General features: G+C 37.2%; 1 protein-coding gene across 5 annotated transcripts in view; it reads right to left on the bottom strand.

Moving 5' to 3' along the window:
* Window positions 1-15478, bottom strand: part of COQ3 (coenzyme Q3, methyltransferase) — a 29219-nt gene extending 13741 nt beyond the window's left edge. For 3 of the 5 annotated variants that reach the window (XR_009543890.1, XM_060168197.1, XM_060168200.1), the window contains exons 1-3: window positions 14352-15478; window positions 5100-5226; window positions 2002-2154 (exon numbers count right to left, since the gene is read on the bottom strand). Coding sequence is in view for 4 of the 5 variants with exons in the window: in XM_060168197.1 (XP_060024180.1) it covers window positions 2002-2154; window positions 5100-5226; window positions 14352-14463 (392 nt within the window). In the remaining variant the exon portion in view is untranslated. Of the gene's footprint in view, window positions 1-2001; window positions 2155-5099; window positions 5227-13488; window positions 13605-14351 lie in introns of those variants that run through there. The other 2 variants (XM_060168196.1, XM_060168201.1) reach the window with 2 other exon arrangements.
* Between the last annotated feature and the right edge of the window lie 1019 nt (window positions 15479-16497).

Genomic DNA, 16497 nt, shown 5'->3' with positions numbered 1-16497 from the left:
CTTAATTCTAAGATAATTATAGCAATATTTTCCCACATACACAAATGTAAGCACACACACATACACATCCATATACACACACAGATATATACAGCTAACAGTATCGTAAACTAAACTTTTAAGTTGGACTACATACAAATTCTAATTATACTTATATTAAAATAAACGTCATATATAATAAGGACATCTTAGGAAATCTTTTATTGCTATTCAAATTAATTGACTTCTAAGAAAAACCTAGACAGTGGTTAAGTAGATAATTTCAGAACGTTATAATATACAGGAAGGACCCATTTCAAATGAAATCCAATCCATTCCTCACACATTGGCCAAAATGACCTCTTTATATCATAGTTTAGATCACATTGCTCCCTTTCAATGGTTTTCATTATGATCAGAATAAAATCTAAGCTTCTAACCATAATTTGTACTGCCCTGGATGGTCTTTTCTAGTGTGATGTCTAACTAGTAGTGTCACATTAGTTGGAACAGAGTAGTTCTCAACCTGAGCGTGCATCAGAATCACCTGGAAGGAAAACACAGACTGCTGACCCCCCAAAGCAGTAGGTCCAGTGTGATACCTGAGAATTTTGTATTTCTATCAAGATCACAGGTGATACTGATGTTGCTAGTCCAGGGCTAACCTTGAGAACCACTGATCTAGCCTAACAGAATGACATTTCTGCTTTTCTCTGCCTTAGTGTTTCAATGATCCACTAATTCAGTGGTAATAAGAATGTGCCAATGTTTTCCTTTTTGCTGCACTGATAAAACCAGCAAAAACCAATCAGGAAGTTCCTTGAGGGCAGTCTGAATCTGATATTCTGTGTCTATCACAGTGCCTTGCCCATGTCGGCTGCTCAAAAATGTTTAATAAATAAATAAATAAATGGACAGAAGAACGAATGAACAATTGATAAGTGGAGTCTTGATAAGTGGAGTCTGATGAACCCTTGCCTTTATCTCCCATGGCAAACTCTAAGTTCCTGAAGCACACAGACTGTGTTTTGAATGCTGAATATCTCAGTAGCTTTTACAGATTCCAGCCCCCAAGCTCTGTACAAGGTAAGTTCTCAAAAAAATATCTGTTGAATTGAACTTTCTCAGTACTATTCCCTTTATCAGAACTGCCTAAAGGCCAAAGATGCTATAAGATGACCTTGATGCCATAGGACCCTAATTCCTTTTCATATGGATTTAATTCTAATTAACTCGATAATATCCAAAAATACTTCAAGTTAATTTACGAAACAGTGTAGAACTCGAGTGATGCTATTAAAAAATAAATAGTTTCGGGACTTCCCTGGTGGGACAGTGGTTAAGAATCCACCTGCCAGTGCAGGGGACATGGGTTCAAGCCCTGGTCCGGGAAGATCTCACATGCCGCGGAGCAACTAAGCCTGTGTGCCACAACTACTAAGCCTGCGCTCTAGAGCCGGTGAGCCACAACTACTGAGCCCACGCGCCTAGAGCCTGTGCTCCGCAACAAGAGAGGCCACCGCAATGAGAAGCCTGTGCACTGCAATGAAGAGTAGCCCCTGCTCGTCACACCTGGAGAAATCCCGTGTGCAGCAACGAAGACCCAACGCAGCCAAAAATAAGTAAATAAAATAAATTTAAAAAAATATTTAGGGCTTCCCTGGTGACACAGTGGTTGAAAGTCCGCCTGCCGATGCAGGGGACACGGATTCGTGCCCCGGTCCGGGAAGATCCCACATGCCGTGGAGCGGCTGGGCCCGTGAGCCACGGACCCGGAGCCTGTGCTTCACAACGGGAGAGGCCGCGACAGTGAGAGGCCCGCGTACCGCAAAAAAAAAAAAAAAAAAAAAAATTAATAGTGTCAAACAATGGATATTGAAGAGAATCTCCCTAATTTCTAAAGCAAAGTTAAAGTGCAGCATTTTGAACCTAGGCATAAACCGAGAGAAAAATGAACTCGAAAGAAAATGAATTATTGAAAAGAGTTGTATTTTAAAAGATCTAGAATTTCTGTAATGTTACCTAATGAACGGCACCCTCAGGTCATTCATAGAGTGAAGAGGTGCATATACTCCTTGCTCGTCCCACCACCTGTGCGCCAAGGCCAGGAAGGTCTTCACCTCACTGCTGTCTACAGTGGTCCGGGAAGTACTGTACGGTCTTGTCCAAGGGAGCCTAAGAGATCAGAAGGAAGAGGCAGGCAAAAACTGCCATTTAAAAAAATGTAACATAGGATATATTAAGTAGAAAGATATTCTAATTTGCAATTTACTAGATTCTAAATACATGTATCGCTCATTTTTGATGCTTCAAAACAAGTTTTCTTATAATCACATTGCTTATAAATAGATATATATATATGTATATGTGTGTGTGTGTGTATATATATATATATATGTATATATATATAGTCACAGATGAAACAAATTAATTTGCTTTCGAAGTAAGTTACAACAAAAATGAAACTTTATAAAACTTGGCCTTTTGGGTCACGTAGTAGTGGTAGTAGTAGTAACTATTTACTGAATACTTACTAAATACCAGGTACTGCTTGTTTAAGAAATCTCTATATGTCATATGTCATCTTATTTAATCCTCAGCAACTCCATAAGGTAGGTACTATTATTATCTCTAGTGCACAGACAAGAAAAGGAAGGCTCAGAGAGATTAAGTGGTGGAGCCAGGATTTGAACTCAGATGCCTCAGCCTTCTCTCCATTTCTACTGCTTGAACATACTAATCCAAGCTCCCGTCATCTCTTGCCTGAACTATTGTCCTAGCCTTCTAATTAGTTGGCCTGCTTAGGACTTCATCCCCCTCTAATCTGTTCCCCACAATGCACCCAGAGTGACTGTTCTGAAATATAAATATGATCATGCTATTTTCCCACTTAAAATGCTTCCATGGCTTTCCAGTGACATTGGGAAAAAGACCAAAATCTTTAGCATAGCATACAGTATTCTGAATTAGTTGGTCCCAAGTTTCTTCCCTCTCCAAAGTCACTTCCCACTACTCTCTTCATCCTCCCCACTCCAGCCACATGGGCCTTGTTTAAGTTCTTTGAATTGGCCATGCTTGTTCATTCCCCAGATACTTTGGACATGTCATTCCCTCTGCCTGGAACATTGTTCTCACATTCCCCCCTCCCTCCTCTACACACCTAATTAATTTCTTCTCATCCTTTAGAGCTTAGTTTAAATGGAATGCCATCTAATACTGTCCTATTTTAACTCCTCTACAACTCTGTACTTCTTTGTGAGCCTATGTGATTAGTTGATCATGTCTCTCCATTAGAACATAAGCTGTCTCGCTTACCATTTTATTCCTAGTGACAAGCACAGTTCCTAAAACACAGTTGGTGCTCGGGAAACATTTGTCAAATAAATAATCTGAAGGAGAAGCCCCAGAAAAGCATATAATTCACGTAAATATATTTTTTAATCAAATGGAATCAAATAGGGACTAAATGGGGATCAGACAGACACTACACCAGGTCCCATGTCAAAGTACATGATAGGAAAATCCTTCAGAGATTCTTGGGTAAAAGAGAATAGGTTGTTACATTAGCATAGGTAATGCCATTTAAATTTTTACTACGTTTTTCTAAGCTACATAGACTACATTCTATATTGATTACTTAGTATCCTTTTAAGATTTCAATATCACTCTTCTTTAATATTATTTTATGAATATTACCCTCTTTTTCATGCTTCATGCAAAGCCTCAGTAATCAAGGACTAACTTACAGGGACTTCCCTGGTGGTCCAGTGGTAAAGAATCTGCCTTCCAACACAGGGGACGCGGGTTCAATCCCTGGTTGGGGAACTAAGATCCCACATGCCAGGGGGCAACAAAGCCCCCTCACCACAACTACTGAGCCCACGCGCCTCAACTAGAGAGCCCACGTGCTCTGAAGCCTGCACGCCACAACTAGAGAGAAAAAGAAAATCTGCACGCCACAACTAGAGAGAAGCCTGTGTGCCACAACAAAAGATCCCACATGCACAACTAAGACCCAACGAAGCCAAAAATAAATTAAATAAATTTTTTTTAAAAAGGACTAGCTTGGGCTTCCCTGGTGGCGCAGTGGTTGAGAGTCCGCCTGCCGATGCAGGGGACACGGGTTCGTGCCCCGGTCTAGGAGGATCCCACATGCCGCGGAACGGCTGGGCCCGTGAGCCATGGCCGCTGGGCCTGTATGTCCGCAGCCTGCGCTCCGCAATGGGAGAGGCCACAACAGTGAGAGGCCTGCTTATCGCAAAAAAAAAAAAAAAAAAAGGACTAACTTACAATAGTTAACAGTAGGTGGTTGCTCAGTTGAGTAAGAATGATATTACAGACATCCAATCTTAAAAGAGCCAGTTCATTTATGAGAAGCAGAGCATGCACTTGGAAAACAGAGCTTATACCTTAACCCAATGCAATATTTTTCACGAAGTTAGAAATTGGTTTCTAATACATGAATACATAAAGATATTACTTTGATTCAATCTTACTATCTAGAATGTATACTTAACCACCTTATATTTATGTTACACCCAAATCATTTATGATCTAAGCACTGTGTTATTTGTGTCCTGTCATAAGGATGAGTAAGTAAAAAGTAGTTCTCTGAGTACTATAGCCTTGCATTAAAAATAAAAGCTATCGGGGGCTTCCCTGGTGGTGCAGTGGTTGAGAGTCTGCCTGCCGATGCAGGGGACACGGGTTTGTGCCCCGGTCCGGGAAGATCCCACGTGCCGCCGCGGAGCAGCTGGGCCCGTGAGCCATGGCCGCTGGGCCTGCGCGTCCGGAGCCTGTGCTCCGCAGCGGGAGAGGCCGTAGCGGTGAGAGGCCCGCGCACTGCAAAAATATATATATATATAAAAAATAAAATAAAAGCTATCGCTAAATATGGATGAAAGGCATGCACTTGATGTATACTATATTACAGATTTTCTCTGGGTTTGAAATTTCCCAAATTTAAAAGCTGTTGGGAAAATAAGAATATTTAAATAAATAAAAGCTACCTTAATCAAACCACATGAGCTATACTGACAAAGTTTATTAAACACAATCAATACGAAACTATTCTTGCACATAATTATGTGAATATTTGCCACAGTAATGAATAAACTTACCTGTAACTTTTCATCCTATTCAGGCAGGCAAAAGTCATGCTATAGGATTTGAAACACATGCTTCTGTATTCACTGAAAACCGATGGTTTAATTTGTAGAGTCCAACTGAGCTGATTTTTTGAATAAGCTGAAAAAAGAAAATTAAATGTCTAGAGAAAGCATTGCACAGTATGAATCCCTGATATGCATGTAATTGAAGAAACTATTTTATACAGCAATCTTATATTACAGTTGATAAACAAAAGGGTTTTTTCCCCTTAATTTTGGATTTTACTTTAAATTATAAAATAAAAATCTTGCATTCTGCCATCTAACTCCAATCACATATTTCTGAAATAATAATCATCAAAAATAAGTAATGCCTATGGTAAAGTTTTTCATGCCATTTGTTTTTACATACATATTATGCTGCACAAAATTATTAAAAAATGATATTCAAATTAAAACTACATTACCTTTTAAACTAGAGTAATTTTTTTTTTTTTTGCCACACCACACACCTTGTGGGATCTTAGTTCCCCAACCAGGGATCAAACCCGGGCCCTTAGCAGTGACAGCGCAGAGTCCTAACCACTGGACCACCAGGGAATTCCCACAAGCTAGGGTAATATTAATTTTGAGATTATTTATCAAAACCAGCTCAAATTATGTCACTTTCATGTTAGCTACATGAAATGGATTTATATGTATGCTCAACACATTTTACAGAGGAAAAAAAATGTGCACTTATATATATCTCCTAAAATAAACAGTCATTCAGTTTATATGTTCCAACTTACACAGGGATCTGCTTTATGAACTAGTTACTCTGCTGCAGAACATTCAGTTGTTCAATAAACATTTAAACAAAGTAGACCTTAGAGCAAAGAAAACTACCAGGGACATTACATTATGATAAAACAGCAAGGATTTACTATATAGTACAGGAAACTATATTCAATATCTTGTAATAACCTATAAAGGATATATACGTTATATACAGGATATATAGGTTATATATACATGTAATAACCTACATATACAGATGTAAATCTATAGATTTACATCTATATATAAATCTACATATATAGATGTAAATCAACTATACTTCAATTAAAAAAAAAAGAGAGAGAGAGAATCCACCAAGAAGACAAATTACTCTAGCAAAAACCAGACAAAAACCAGACAAAGATGGTACAGCAAAGAAAACCACAGACCAATTTCTCTCATGAAAAGACACAAAAATTCTCAATAATTAGTAAACAGAATCCAGCAACATATAAAAGGAAAAATATAGCATAACCAAGTAGGATTTATTCTAGCTATGCAACACTAGTTCAAGAGTAGAAAATCAATCAGTGTAATCTACCATATTAATAGTTGAGAGAAGAACACACATAGCTTACTAATTAATGTGGACAAAACATTTGACAAACTCCACACCCACTTATGACTAAAAACTCTCAGCAAACTAAGAATAAAAGAGAAATTCTTCAATCTGATAGAACACCCATAAAAATTCTATAGCTCACAAAGTACTTAATGGTGATAGACTAAGTACTTTACACCTAAAATCAAGAACAAGGCAAGAATGCCCATTCTCATGATTCCTATTCAATGTGCTACTAAAAATCTTAGCCAGTACAATAAGGCAAGAAAAGGAAATAAAAGGCATACAGAATGGAAAGGAAGAAATTAAACGGTCCCTATTTGCAGATATGATTGTCTATGTATAAAATCCCAAGAAATCTTTAAAAAATAAAAATAAAAAGCTCCTGGAATAAGTCGGTTCAGCAAGGTAACAGACTACAAATTCAACACACAAAAAAGTCAATTATTTCTATACATTAACAATGAACAACTGGAAAGCAAAATTCAAAATGCTCTATTATTTAAAATCAGTCTAAGAAAGAATATTTCCATTGTTGTATAAATCCCTCAAAACATGTTCAGATTCTGTATGCTGAAAATTTATATAAAACACTGATGAAAGAAATCAAAGACAACCTAGTAAATGATGAAACATACTGTGTTCATGGATTGGAAGAGTCAACATAAATCCTCCCCAAATTGATCTATATGTTTGAAACAATTTCTATCAAAAGAGACAGAATAAACAATGTTAAAAAGGAGAATAAAACTGCAGAAATCAAATACCGAATTCTAAGACTTATCATAGAGCTACAGTAATCAAGACAGTGTGGTACTGGAGGAGAGACAGACTGAAATATCAATGCAACAAGAGTGTCAAGAGGGAAAAAAAAAAAAATTCACCCAACAGATATTTTGACAATGGTGCAAAAGCAGTTCAAAGGAGGAAGAATAGTCTTTTCAGTAAATGGTGTTAAAACAATTAGACGTCATAGACAAAAAAGAAAATTTTGTCCGAAATCTCACATCTTATACAAAACTGAACTCAAAATGATCTAAATTGAAAACTATAAAACTTTTAGAAGAAAATATAGGAGAAGCTCTTCCTGATTTAGGGTTACACACAGAGTTCTCACATCTGACACCAAAATCACAATCCATAAAAGAAAATATTGATTAAATTGGATTTAATCAAAGTTTAAAACTTTTGCTCAGCAAAACATCTTGTTAAGAAAAGAAAAGTCAAGTCACAGAATGGGAGGAAATATTTGTAAAACATATATCCCATAAAGAACTTGTATCTGGAATATATAAAGATACTCTTTAAACTCAACAGTAAAACGAAACAGAAAAACAAAAAACCTCCCACAGAAAAACAAAATAAGCAATCCAATTTTAAAATGGCTGCGGGTATTATAAAAAGACACAGACATTTCATCAAAGAAGATATACAGATGCAAATAAGCACATGAAGAGATGTTAAATAGCAGTAGCCATTAGAGGAATGCAAATGAAAGCCACTACATACCTATCAAATTGGCTAAAATTTAACCATCCCTGATATTACCAGGTGTGGACCAAGACATGAAAAAACTAGATCTCTTATATATTGCTAGTGGGAATGTAAAATGGTACAGACACCATGAAAAGCAGTTTAGCAGTTTCTAATAAAGTTAAACATATATTTATCATGCAGCTTTGCAAGTGCATTCCTGGGCATTTATCCCAGAGAAGTGAAAACTTACATCCACACAAAAACCTGTACATCAACGTTCACAGCAACTTTATCCATAACAGCCCCAAACTGGAATCAATCAAAATATCCTACAATAGATGAATGGTTAAACCAACTGTGGCATATTCATATCATGAAATACTACTCAGAAATCAAGAGGAATGAACTACTGATACATGCAAAATCTTGGATGGATTTCAAGGGTATTTATGTTGAGTGCAGAAACATTTTTTCAAAAGGTATATACTGTAAGATTCCACTTACATAACACTTGTGAAATGGCAAAATTATAATGGAAATAATAATATAATGTAATGGAAAATAGATCAAGGTTTAAGGTTGGTGGTAAGATTTGACTATAAAGGAGTATTACCAGGAGTTTCGCTGTGATTGTGGAACAGTTCCATATCCTGATTGTGGTGGTTATTACACAAATCTCTATGTGTGGTAACACACACACACACACACACACACACACAATGAGTGCATGTAAAGGTGGTGAAATCCAAAGGACTGTAGTTTAGTTGATGGTATCATACTAACGTCAATTTCCTGACTCTGACAATGTATTATGGTTATGTAAGATGTTATCACTGAGGAATTGGGTGAAGGGCATATGGAAATTCTCTGTATTATTTTTGCACCTTCTTATGAGTCTATTTCAAAATAAAAAATTTTTAGTTAAAAAGTATAAAAGTGGACACTACAAAGTGCTTCTCCTCCCCCTGACTCTAGGTATCCAACTTCCCTCTCTGCAAGCAACCAATGTTACTAGATTTGCATGTAAGCCTCCAGATATTTTATACATATTTCATTTTTGTGTATCAATTTCTCTCTTATTTTATACAAAATGTAGCACAGTATACTCATTGTTCTGCACCTTGCTCTTTCCACCTATCAATGTATCTTGGAGATTTTTTTCATAATAGAGCATAAAGAACTTCCTTTTTTTTAGGTTTGCAAGGTAATCCATTGTATGGCTGTAACTCATCATTTATTTAAGCAGTGCCCTATTTTTTTTTTGAATTTTATTTATTTTTTACACAGCAGGTTCTTATTAGTCATCCTTTTATATACAACAGTGTGTACATGCCAATCCCAATCTCCCAATTCATCACACCACCACCACCACCCCCCGCCAATTTTCCCCCTTGGTAAATGCCATTTGTTCTCTACATGTGTCTCTATTTCTGCCTTAAGCAGTGCCCTATTAATGTACATTTATTTAAATTATTTCTAATCTTTTGCTATTCTGAAAACATAAGCTTGAATTACATAGGTAATTTCTTTTTGAGAGTACCTGTATGTAAAACCGCAAGAATTGTGTCAATTGGCATGTGCATTTATAAATTTGTAATTACTTTCTTAGACGTTGAACCAATTTGCAATCTCACTAGAAACTATGAGTTTCTAGTGTTGGTTTCCCCACACTGATAATACTTTGATAGTCACCTATGCAGTGTATTATCAAACTTTTTTTATCTTTGCTAATCCAATAGGTGAAAATGGTATCTCACTATAATCTTAATTAATCATGAGTGAGGTTAAGTGTCTTTTTTTAAGTTTAATGGTGCTATGGTCTGAATATTTGTGTCTCCCCCAAATTCACATGTTGAAATCCTGACCCTCAAGGGGATGGTATTAGGAGGCGGGGGTCTTTGAGAGGGTGGAACCCTCATAATTGGGTTTAGTGCCCTTATAAAAAGAGACCCCAGAGAGCAAAAAGGCTCCACCTATGAACCAGGGAGTGAGCGCTCACCAGACACCGAATCTTGGACTCTGCAATCTCCAGGACTGTGAGAAATAAATTTTTCTTGTTAATAAGCCACCTAGCCTGTGGTATTTTGCTGTAGCAGTAGGAATGGACTAAGACAAATGGTCATTTATTTTTCATGTCTTGTCTTTTCATAGTCTCTGAACATTTTTCTCCTGAGCTTTTTATGTTTTTAAAATTTTGTTTTGTTTCATAGGACCTCACAGCCTGGCCAAAATTCATTTTAACATCCTCAGAAAAAAAGTTTGTGCTTCTAGGCTTTAGCTCAAGTTATTCTCTCTTCCACCATTTCTATCTGTGTTATTTTTTAAGACCCAGGTCAAATATCACCTCCCTTATGACTTTAGGTAGGTAAATGAGATATCAGAGAATTATGTAGACTGTGATACACAGATAAGGATTTACAGTTGACCCTTGAACAATGTGGCGGTTAGCAGCGCCAAGGCACGCATGCAGTCAAAAATCCAGGTATAACTTTGCAGTCGGCCCTCCACATCTGCTGCTCCACGTCCTTGGATTCAACCAACCTCAGGCAATGTAGTACTGTAGTACATATTTATTGGGAGAAAACTCCCCACATTTAAGAGGACTGGTGCAGTTCAAACTTGTGTTGTTCAAGGGTCAACTGTGTAAGGTATTATCATGAAATTGAGCCACAAAGATTTCAACACAGTCCTTGCTCTCTGGTCAGTGATGACCCCAATCTCCCTCTCACCTCCCCTATTTCTGGAAAATTTAGTCCCTCAGTCATCAGTATGGCCAGAATTCTTAAGGGCCTTAAAATCTACCTCACCATAACTGAGAGAAACTAATCAAGTTTGTATTAATAGAATGCTACCAATTCCTTCTTTACCTCGAATCTGTGATCATTCTGGTATTTGAAATTTTAAAGGAATGGGGAAAATTTTCATCTAATTTATTCAAAAAGTCATTTAGCAGCACCTATCAGATACCACGCTGACAGTGAACAAGCCCTCTACCGTGCCAACGGCGTGGTTCCAGCATTCATCATTTATTGTCTGGATTACTCTAAGGCCTCCCTGAGCCTAGTCTTGTCTGCCTCCGTCCCACTGTCTACACAGCTGCCAAGTGTTATTTCTAAAAAACGAGTCTGAGTATGTTGTTCGTTCCATAATTTCCCACTGTCTTGAAGAGAAAGTCAATCCCAGGAGGTGTACGTGGTCTTTCGTGTAGTTGTCATGGCCTAAAAACTCTGTCTTATCCCTGGCCATTCTCTGCCCTCTTTTCCAGCCCTCCAGCCACACTGTACTTTTCAAGGAACACCTCGCAGTTTCCTAGAAACCTCCTCATTGATACTCAAGCTGGTCCTTTGGCCACTCCAACTTCTTCTAAAACTGGACAACTTCAAGACAGCTCCCTAAATATCTTGTTTAAGAAGTTTCCCTCATCCCAAATATTTATTCCTTCTATGTTCACTTCCAAAATTTGGAAATATTTATACTGTATTTTTTCTAAATTTCTGATTATAAGACATATTTACTGAAAAAAATTATGAAAAGTATATAACGAATGATAAAATGATAGATCACCAACTCCACCTCAGATAATCACTGTTAAAATTTTGATGTATCTCTATTCTCAATATGTATCTCCAAGTTCATAATACAAACTGATTTGTAAGGTTTTTTTTTACCTTTTTAAAAATTGAAGTATAGTTAATTTACAATGTTGCATTAGTTTCAGGTGTACCGAAAAGTGATTCAGACAGATTCTTTTCCATTACAGGTTATTACAAGATATTGAATAGAGTTCCCTGTGCTATACAGTAGGTTCTTGTTATTTTATAGATATTAGTGTGTATATGTTAATACCAAACTCACAATTTATTCCCCCCCACCACCACTATCCCCTTTGGTAACCGTAAGTTTGTTTTCTATGTCTGTGAGTCTATTTCTGTTTTCGTAAATAAGTTCGTTTATATCATTTTTTTAGATTTCACATATAAACGATATGATATTTGTCTGTCTGACTTACTTAGTATGATAATTTCTAGGTCCATCCATGTTGCTGCAAATGGCATTATTTCACTTTTTTGTGCTGAGTAATATTCCATTGTGTATATATACCACATCTTCTATATCCATTCATCTGTCAAAGGACTCTTAGTTTCCTTCCGTGTCTTGGCTATTGTAAATAGTGCTGCTATGAACACTGAGGTGCATGTATCTTTTGAAATTAGAGCTTTCTCCAGGTATATACCCAGGAATGGGAATGCAAGATCATATGGTAGCTCTATTTTTAGTTTTTTAAGGAACCTCCATACCGTTCTTCATAGTGGCTGCACCAATTTACATTCCCACCAAGAGTGTAGGAGCCTTCCTTTTCTCCACACCCTCTCCAGCATTATTTGTAGACTTTTTAATGGTGGCTATTCTGACTGGTGTGAGGTGATAACGCACTGTAGATTTGCATTTCTCTAATAATTAGCAATATTGAGCATCTTTTCACGTGCCCGTTGGCCATCTGTACGCCTTCCTCAGAGAAATGTCTATTTAGGTCTTCTGTAACTTACCTTCTTAACACTACATCTAATCATTTTCCATGTGGCTACACATTGATTTAAATCATGTTTATTGGCTGCACTATTTTTCACTCTATTGAGAGTAACAGCTTATCAATTCTTTTTTTGTTTTTGTTTTTTTGGCCAGGCCACACAGCTTGCGTAAGCTCAGTTCCTCTACCAGGGACTGAACCCCAGCTACCGCAGTGAAATCCCGGGAGCCTAACCACTAGGCTACCAGGGAACTCCCACAACTTGTCAATTCTATTGGAGGCCTTTAAGTTTCCCAGTTTTTGCTCTTTATAAGATGATCTTAGTTCCATCCTGACGTTTTTTTAAAGGGGCCCTTAGGTATCACTTCTTTAAAAATTCCCAGTGCCTGGCAAGCAGTATTTGTTAAATGAGTTTCATGTAAAAAATGAACTTAACGTTCTGGTTAATATTGGGAGTTAAATAATCAAACTGTCTTCTACAAGGATCAGGTTCGGTGTGCTACTTTCTTGATCTTATTTGCCAATACAATGTGTTGAATTAACCTATTCATCAAAAAATAATATTGCTGCCTTAAATTCTGAAACATGGCAAGATACATGCAAACAAAACACAAACAAAAGGCGATAACTATGAGACAGCTGGTGTCCTTTCCCGCCGGGGCAAAGGAAAAAGGCACATGACCTTGAGACTCCAGCCGGCACAGCGGCGGCCGGCTCCTGCAGGAGCTCAACGAAAATAAGACAAAGGTCACTGGATACATGGCGGCGGCCCGCAGGCTGCGCTCTCCTCGGCCAGGACCTCTAGTCCTCAGCTATTTTTCCCAGCCTCTGGGTAAGGGACGGTAAGAGCCCAGGCTGAGCGTTCTACGGACAGCGAGGCCCAGGACCTAACGTACAGGTCTTTGGCTGACCCCGCGCGGATTCCCGAGACAGCCCGCCGCCCGCGCCTGCGCCTGCGCAGAACAGCCGTCCCGCGCCGTGGGCTGCGTGCGAGTGACCCCCACCCACACACTCACCCGCCGACGTCGTTAATCGAGGACAGTCAGCCTGTGTGCCCCGGAACGCCGACCTAGGCGCTCCTAAAAATCGACTCCCGGAGGAGCTCAGCTTGCGGCCTCCCCACATCGTGACATAAAGGATCCACCTCTTCCGGTCCCTCCCGCAAAAGATCCCCAACAGAAAGGTTCCGAGAGCCAAACTAATCATGGTCGCAGTGATGGGTGTTACAGATGTGTGACTGTAGTTACTTTTAACGCTCAACATGTCAAATTGTGCATGCAGTTAAACTATAGAATGTTTCTGTTGTCATAAACTAACTTCAAGATCCTCCATTATGCCTATTCCTGTATGACCACCTCAAAGTAGCCATCAGTAATGATACTTCAAGCTATGTGATCTAGCTTTTATTCCTGTATAGCTCTAATTATTTCATATTAAACAGATGTCTCCCAAGGACACTCCTGTAAGACACTGACCGAAACTTATAATTACAAAAGATCCGAAGCACTTCTTCCCTAAGAGAATTGTTTCCCATTTCAAGGCACTCAAATGTCAGAGGGCCAGAAGTCTATATTGAAAGTTTGTTTTCTGTGAGTGACCTGATAATGTTCCCGACAGGGCACACATTACGTAGCAGGAAACTGTTAATCACTCAGGCTAGGCAAACTTCACTTAAGGGTTAGAACAGGCAACCTAACATTTTACTTCTAAATGTGTAACAGCCTTTCCTTGGGTACAAACAATGATAAATGTCCAACATCAAAGACAAAATCATACATTTTTAACAGGCAGGATCAGACTGGTAAAGGGTTCTTTGAATTAGTCAAATTTACTGCTCAGTAATGGTCTTTCCCTTATGGTTTCTTAGTAAAATATTGACCTCCTCCTAAGAGTGGTTGCAGATTTTTCAAGTTGTCTTCAGAGCTCCTCAAGATGCATGACCATCTCTCCAACTGAAGGCAGAAAGCTCTGCACAAAAGAACATTTAGCATGTGTTATATCTGCTGGAGTGACAGATCCCAGGAAAAAGCAAAGTGCAAGTATGATTAAAGTTCTAAGAGCTTGATTTACATGTACTTTCTCTGAATGATTCCCCTCACTGGGCTTCAGAGCCTCTCCACTACATTTTCAGTTCAACAAAGGCAATCAGTGATTTGCCTTAATACCAATAGGAAACAAAAGCCTCTTAAATACCCACTAGTTTGGCTCAGAAAAGCAAAACTAGCTTGCAGTACTTTTCTCTACAAATATCAATAAAAGGCTCTTCCAATGACACTTAAACCCAAGTTGTACTGGAGGAACAGCAGCTATAATGCGATGTATGGCTGTTGTGAGATATTTCTCAGATCATCCCCATGGTCTCACCCATAAACGTGTTAGAGTCTACAGTTTATTTTGCTATAAAACTAAATATCTATTTAATACTTTGAAATTCAATTTTATATAAACTTTTTTCATTAAAGTTAAGGGTTAAGTGCTCCCTTATAGCTAACACAGTTTTACCTCTTTGAAATGATAACACTACTACATCCACTTAGGTTTAACTGGTAAATTTTTGTATTTACAAAATTCCATATATTCAATAAATTGGTAACTTAAGATAATTTTATCTTAACATTACCACAATCAGAATGTGGCAGATTTATGTGTTTTTATAGGAAAACTCTATGGATGACACCTAGTAAACCTTCATGGTATCAATGTAACTCATCACACATGAGTTATTTTAAGGGCTATTAAGTTATTTTAAGCCCATTTTCTCATATAAGGTTTAGACATTACAACCAAATTCTACTTAAAACTGAAGAACTTAAGACCTTAGAGATAATCTAATTCCACCGTTATACAGCTGAAGAAACTGAGTTCCACTGTGATTAACTGATTTGCCCAAAGTATATCAAACAGCAGAGGCAGGACAATCCAATGAATCTAATACTATTTCCACTAAACCATGCTTTGCACATTTTAGAAACTTCAATAAATTAAAAATACTATTTATACTTCATGTCTTCCTTTGAAGAAACAAAATAACTCAGACATTAAAAAAAAGATTCACCTATTGTGTTATACCATTAGAAACAGATGCTTTTTTAAAAAGACATTTTACAAGGGCAGGAAACATATACACTGAAATTCCACACCAATCTTTATTTATATTTTGGGGCCTGAAACAAATCTTATAATTACCTCTTTCCAAATTACATTTTATTCTTTTAATGGTGTGGTTTACCCCCATTCCACAAAAACAAGTATGATTAATACACTAGAAATATTTGAAAAGAAAACCTCTTAAGACAGTTTTTATTAACCAATCCAGACCAATGATTGTCTCAAAAAATTAATCTATTAATTTTCTGGTGGTATCATTTTAGAAAAGACTTCATAACCAAATTACACATCTAATTAACTTACGTATAAGTTTTAGCATTCATATCCCAAATCATGGAAGCCCTATTTATAAAATCTTACCATTCAAGGTAAACATACTCCATTAATGTCAGTGAAATGATGAATTCTCTAAACTGAAAACCCAAATATCTAATTATAATACTGATGTATTTACTAATAATCACATACATCATGACTATGTTTTAAAAAATATCTACAGATAAGAAGCTTGCATATTATGGCAGAGTAAATCAAACTGTCAAATGCTACTTTTGGCTCTAGTTCATATCTTGCTTAAAAATGTGCATATCATAGCCAGTAGACTTTTTCTGTAGAATTTTATTCTGAAAATATTATTTCACTTGAGATTGATCTAAAAAACATCTTTAGATATGAAAATGTTATACAACTTATCTATTACAAATTAATCAGATAATTCTGCAATTAGGTACACTGTGTTAGCTCACCTACATAAAAAATATTGCACATTTTCCTTTACTTATCTCAGATGTGACTGATGTCTAAACTATATAGAATTCCAAACTATTTAAAAGTTATTGTGTGAAATGTCAACTTAATAAATATCAGAACTAAATGCACTGTAAAACAATCATTTTGGTAAACATGCATTTATTCAC

Source organism: Lagenorhynchus albirostris, chromosome 12 (assembly GCF_949774975.1).
Source record: "Lagenorhynchus albirostris chromosome 12, mLagAlb1.1, whole genome shotgun sequence".
NCBI lineage: Eukaryota > Metazoa > Chordata > Mammalia > Artiodactyla > Delphinidae > Lagenorhynchus > Lagenorhynchus albirostris.
This window is presented reverse-complemented; position numbering and strand designations above follow the sequence as displayed.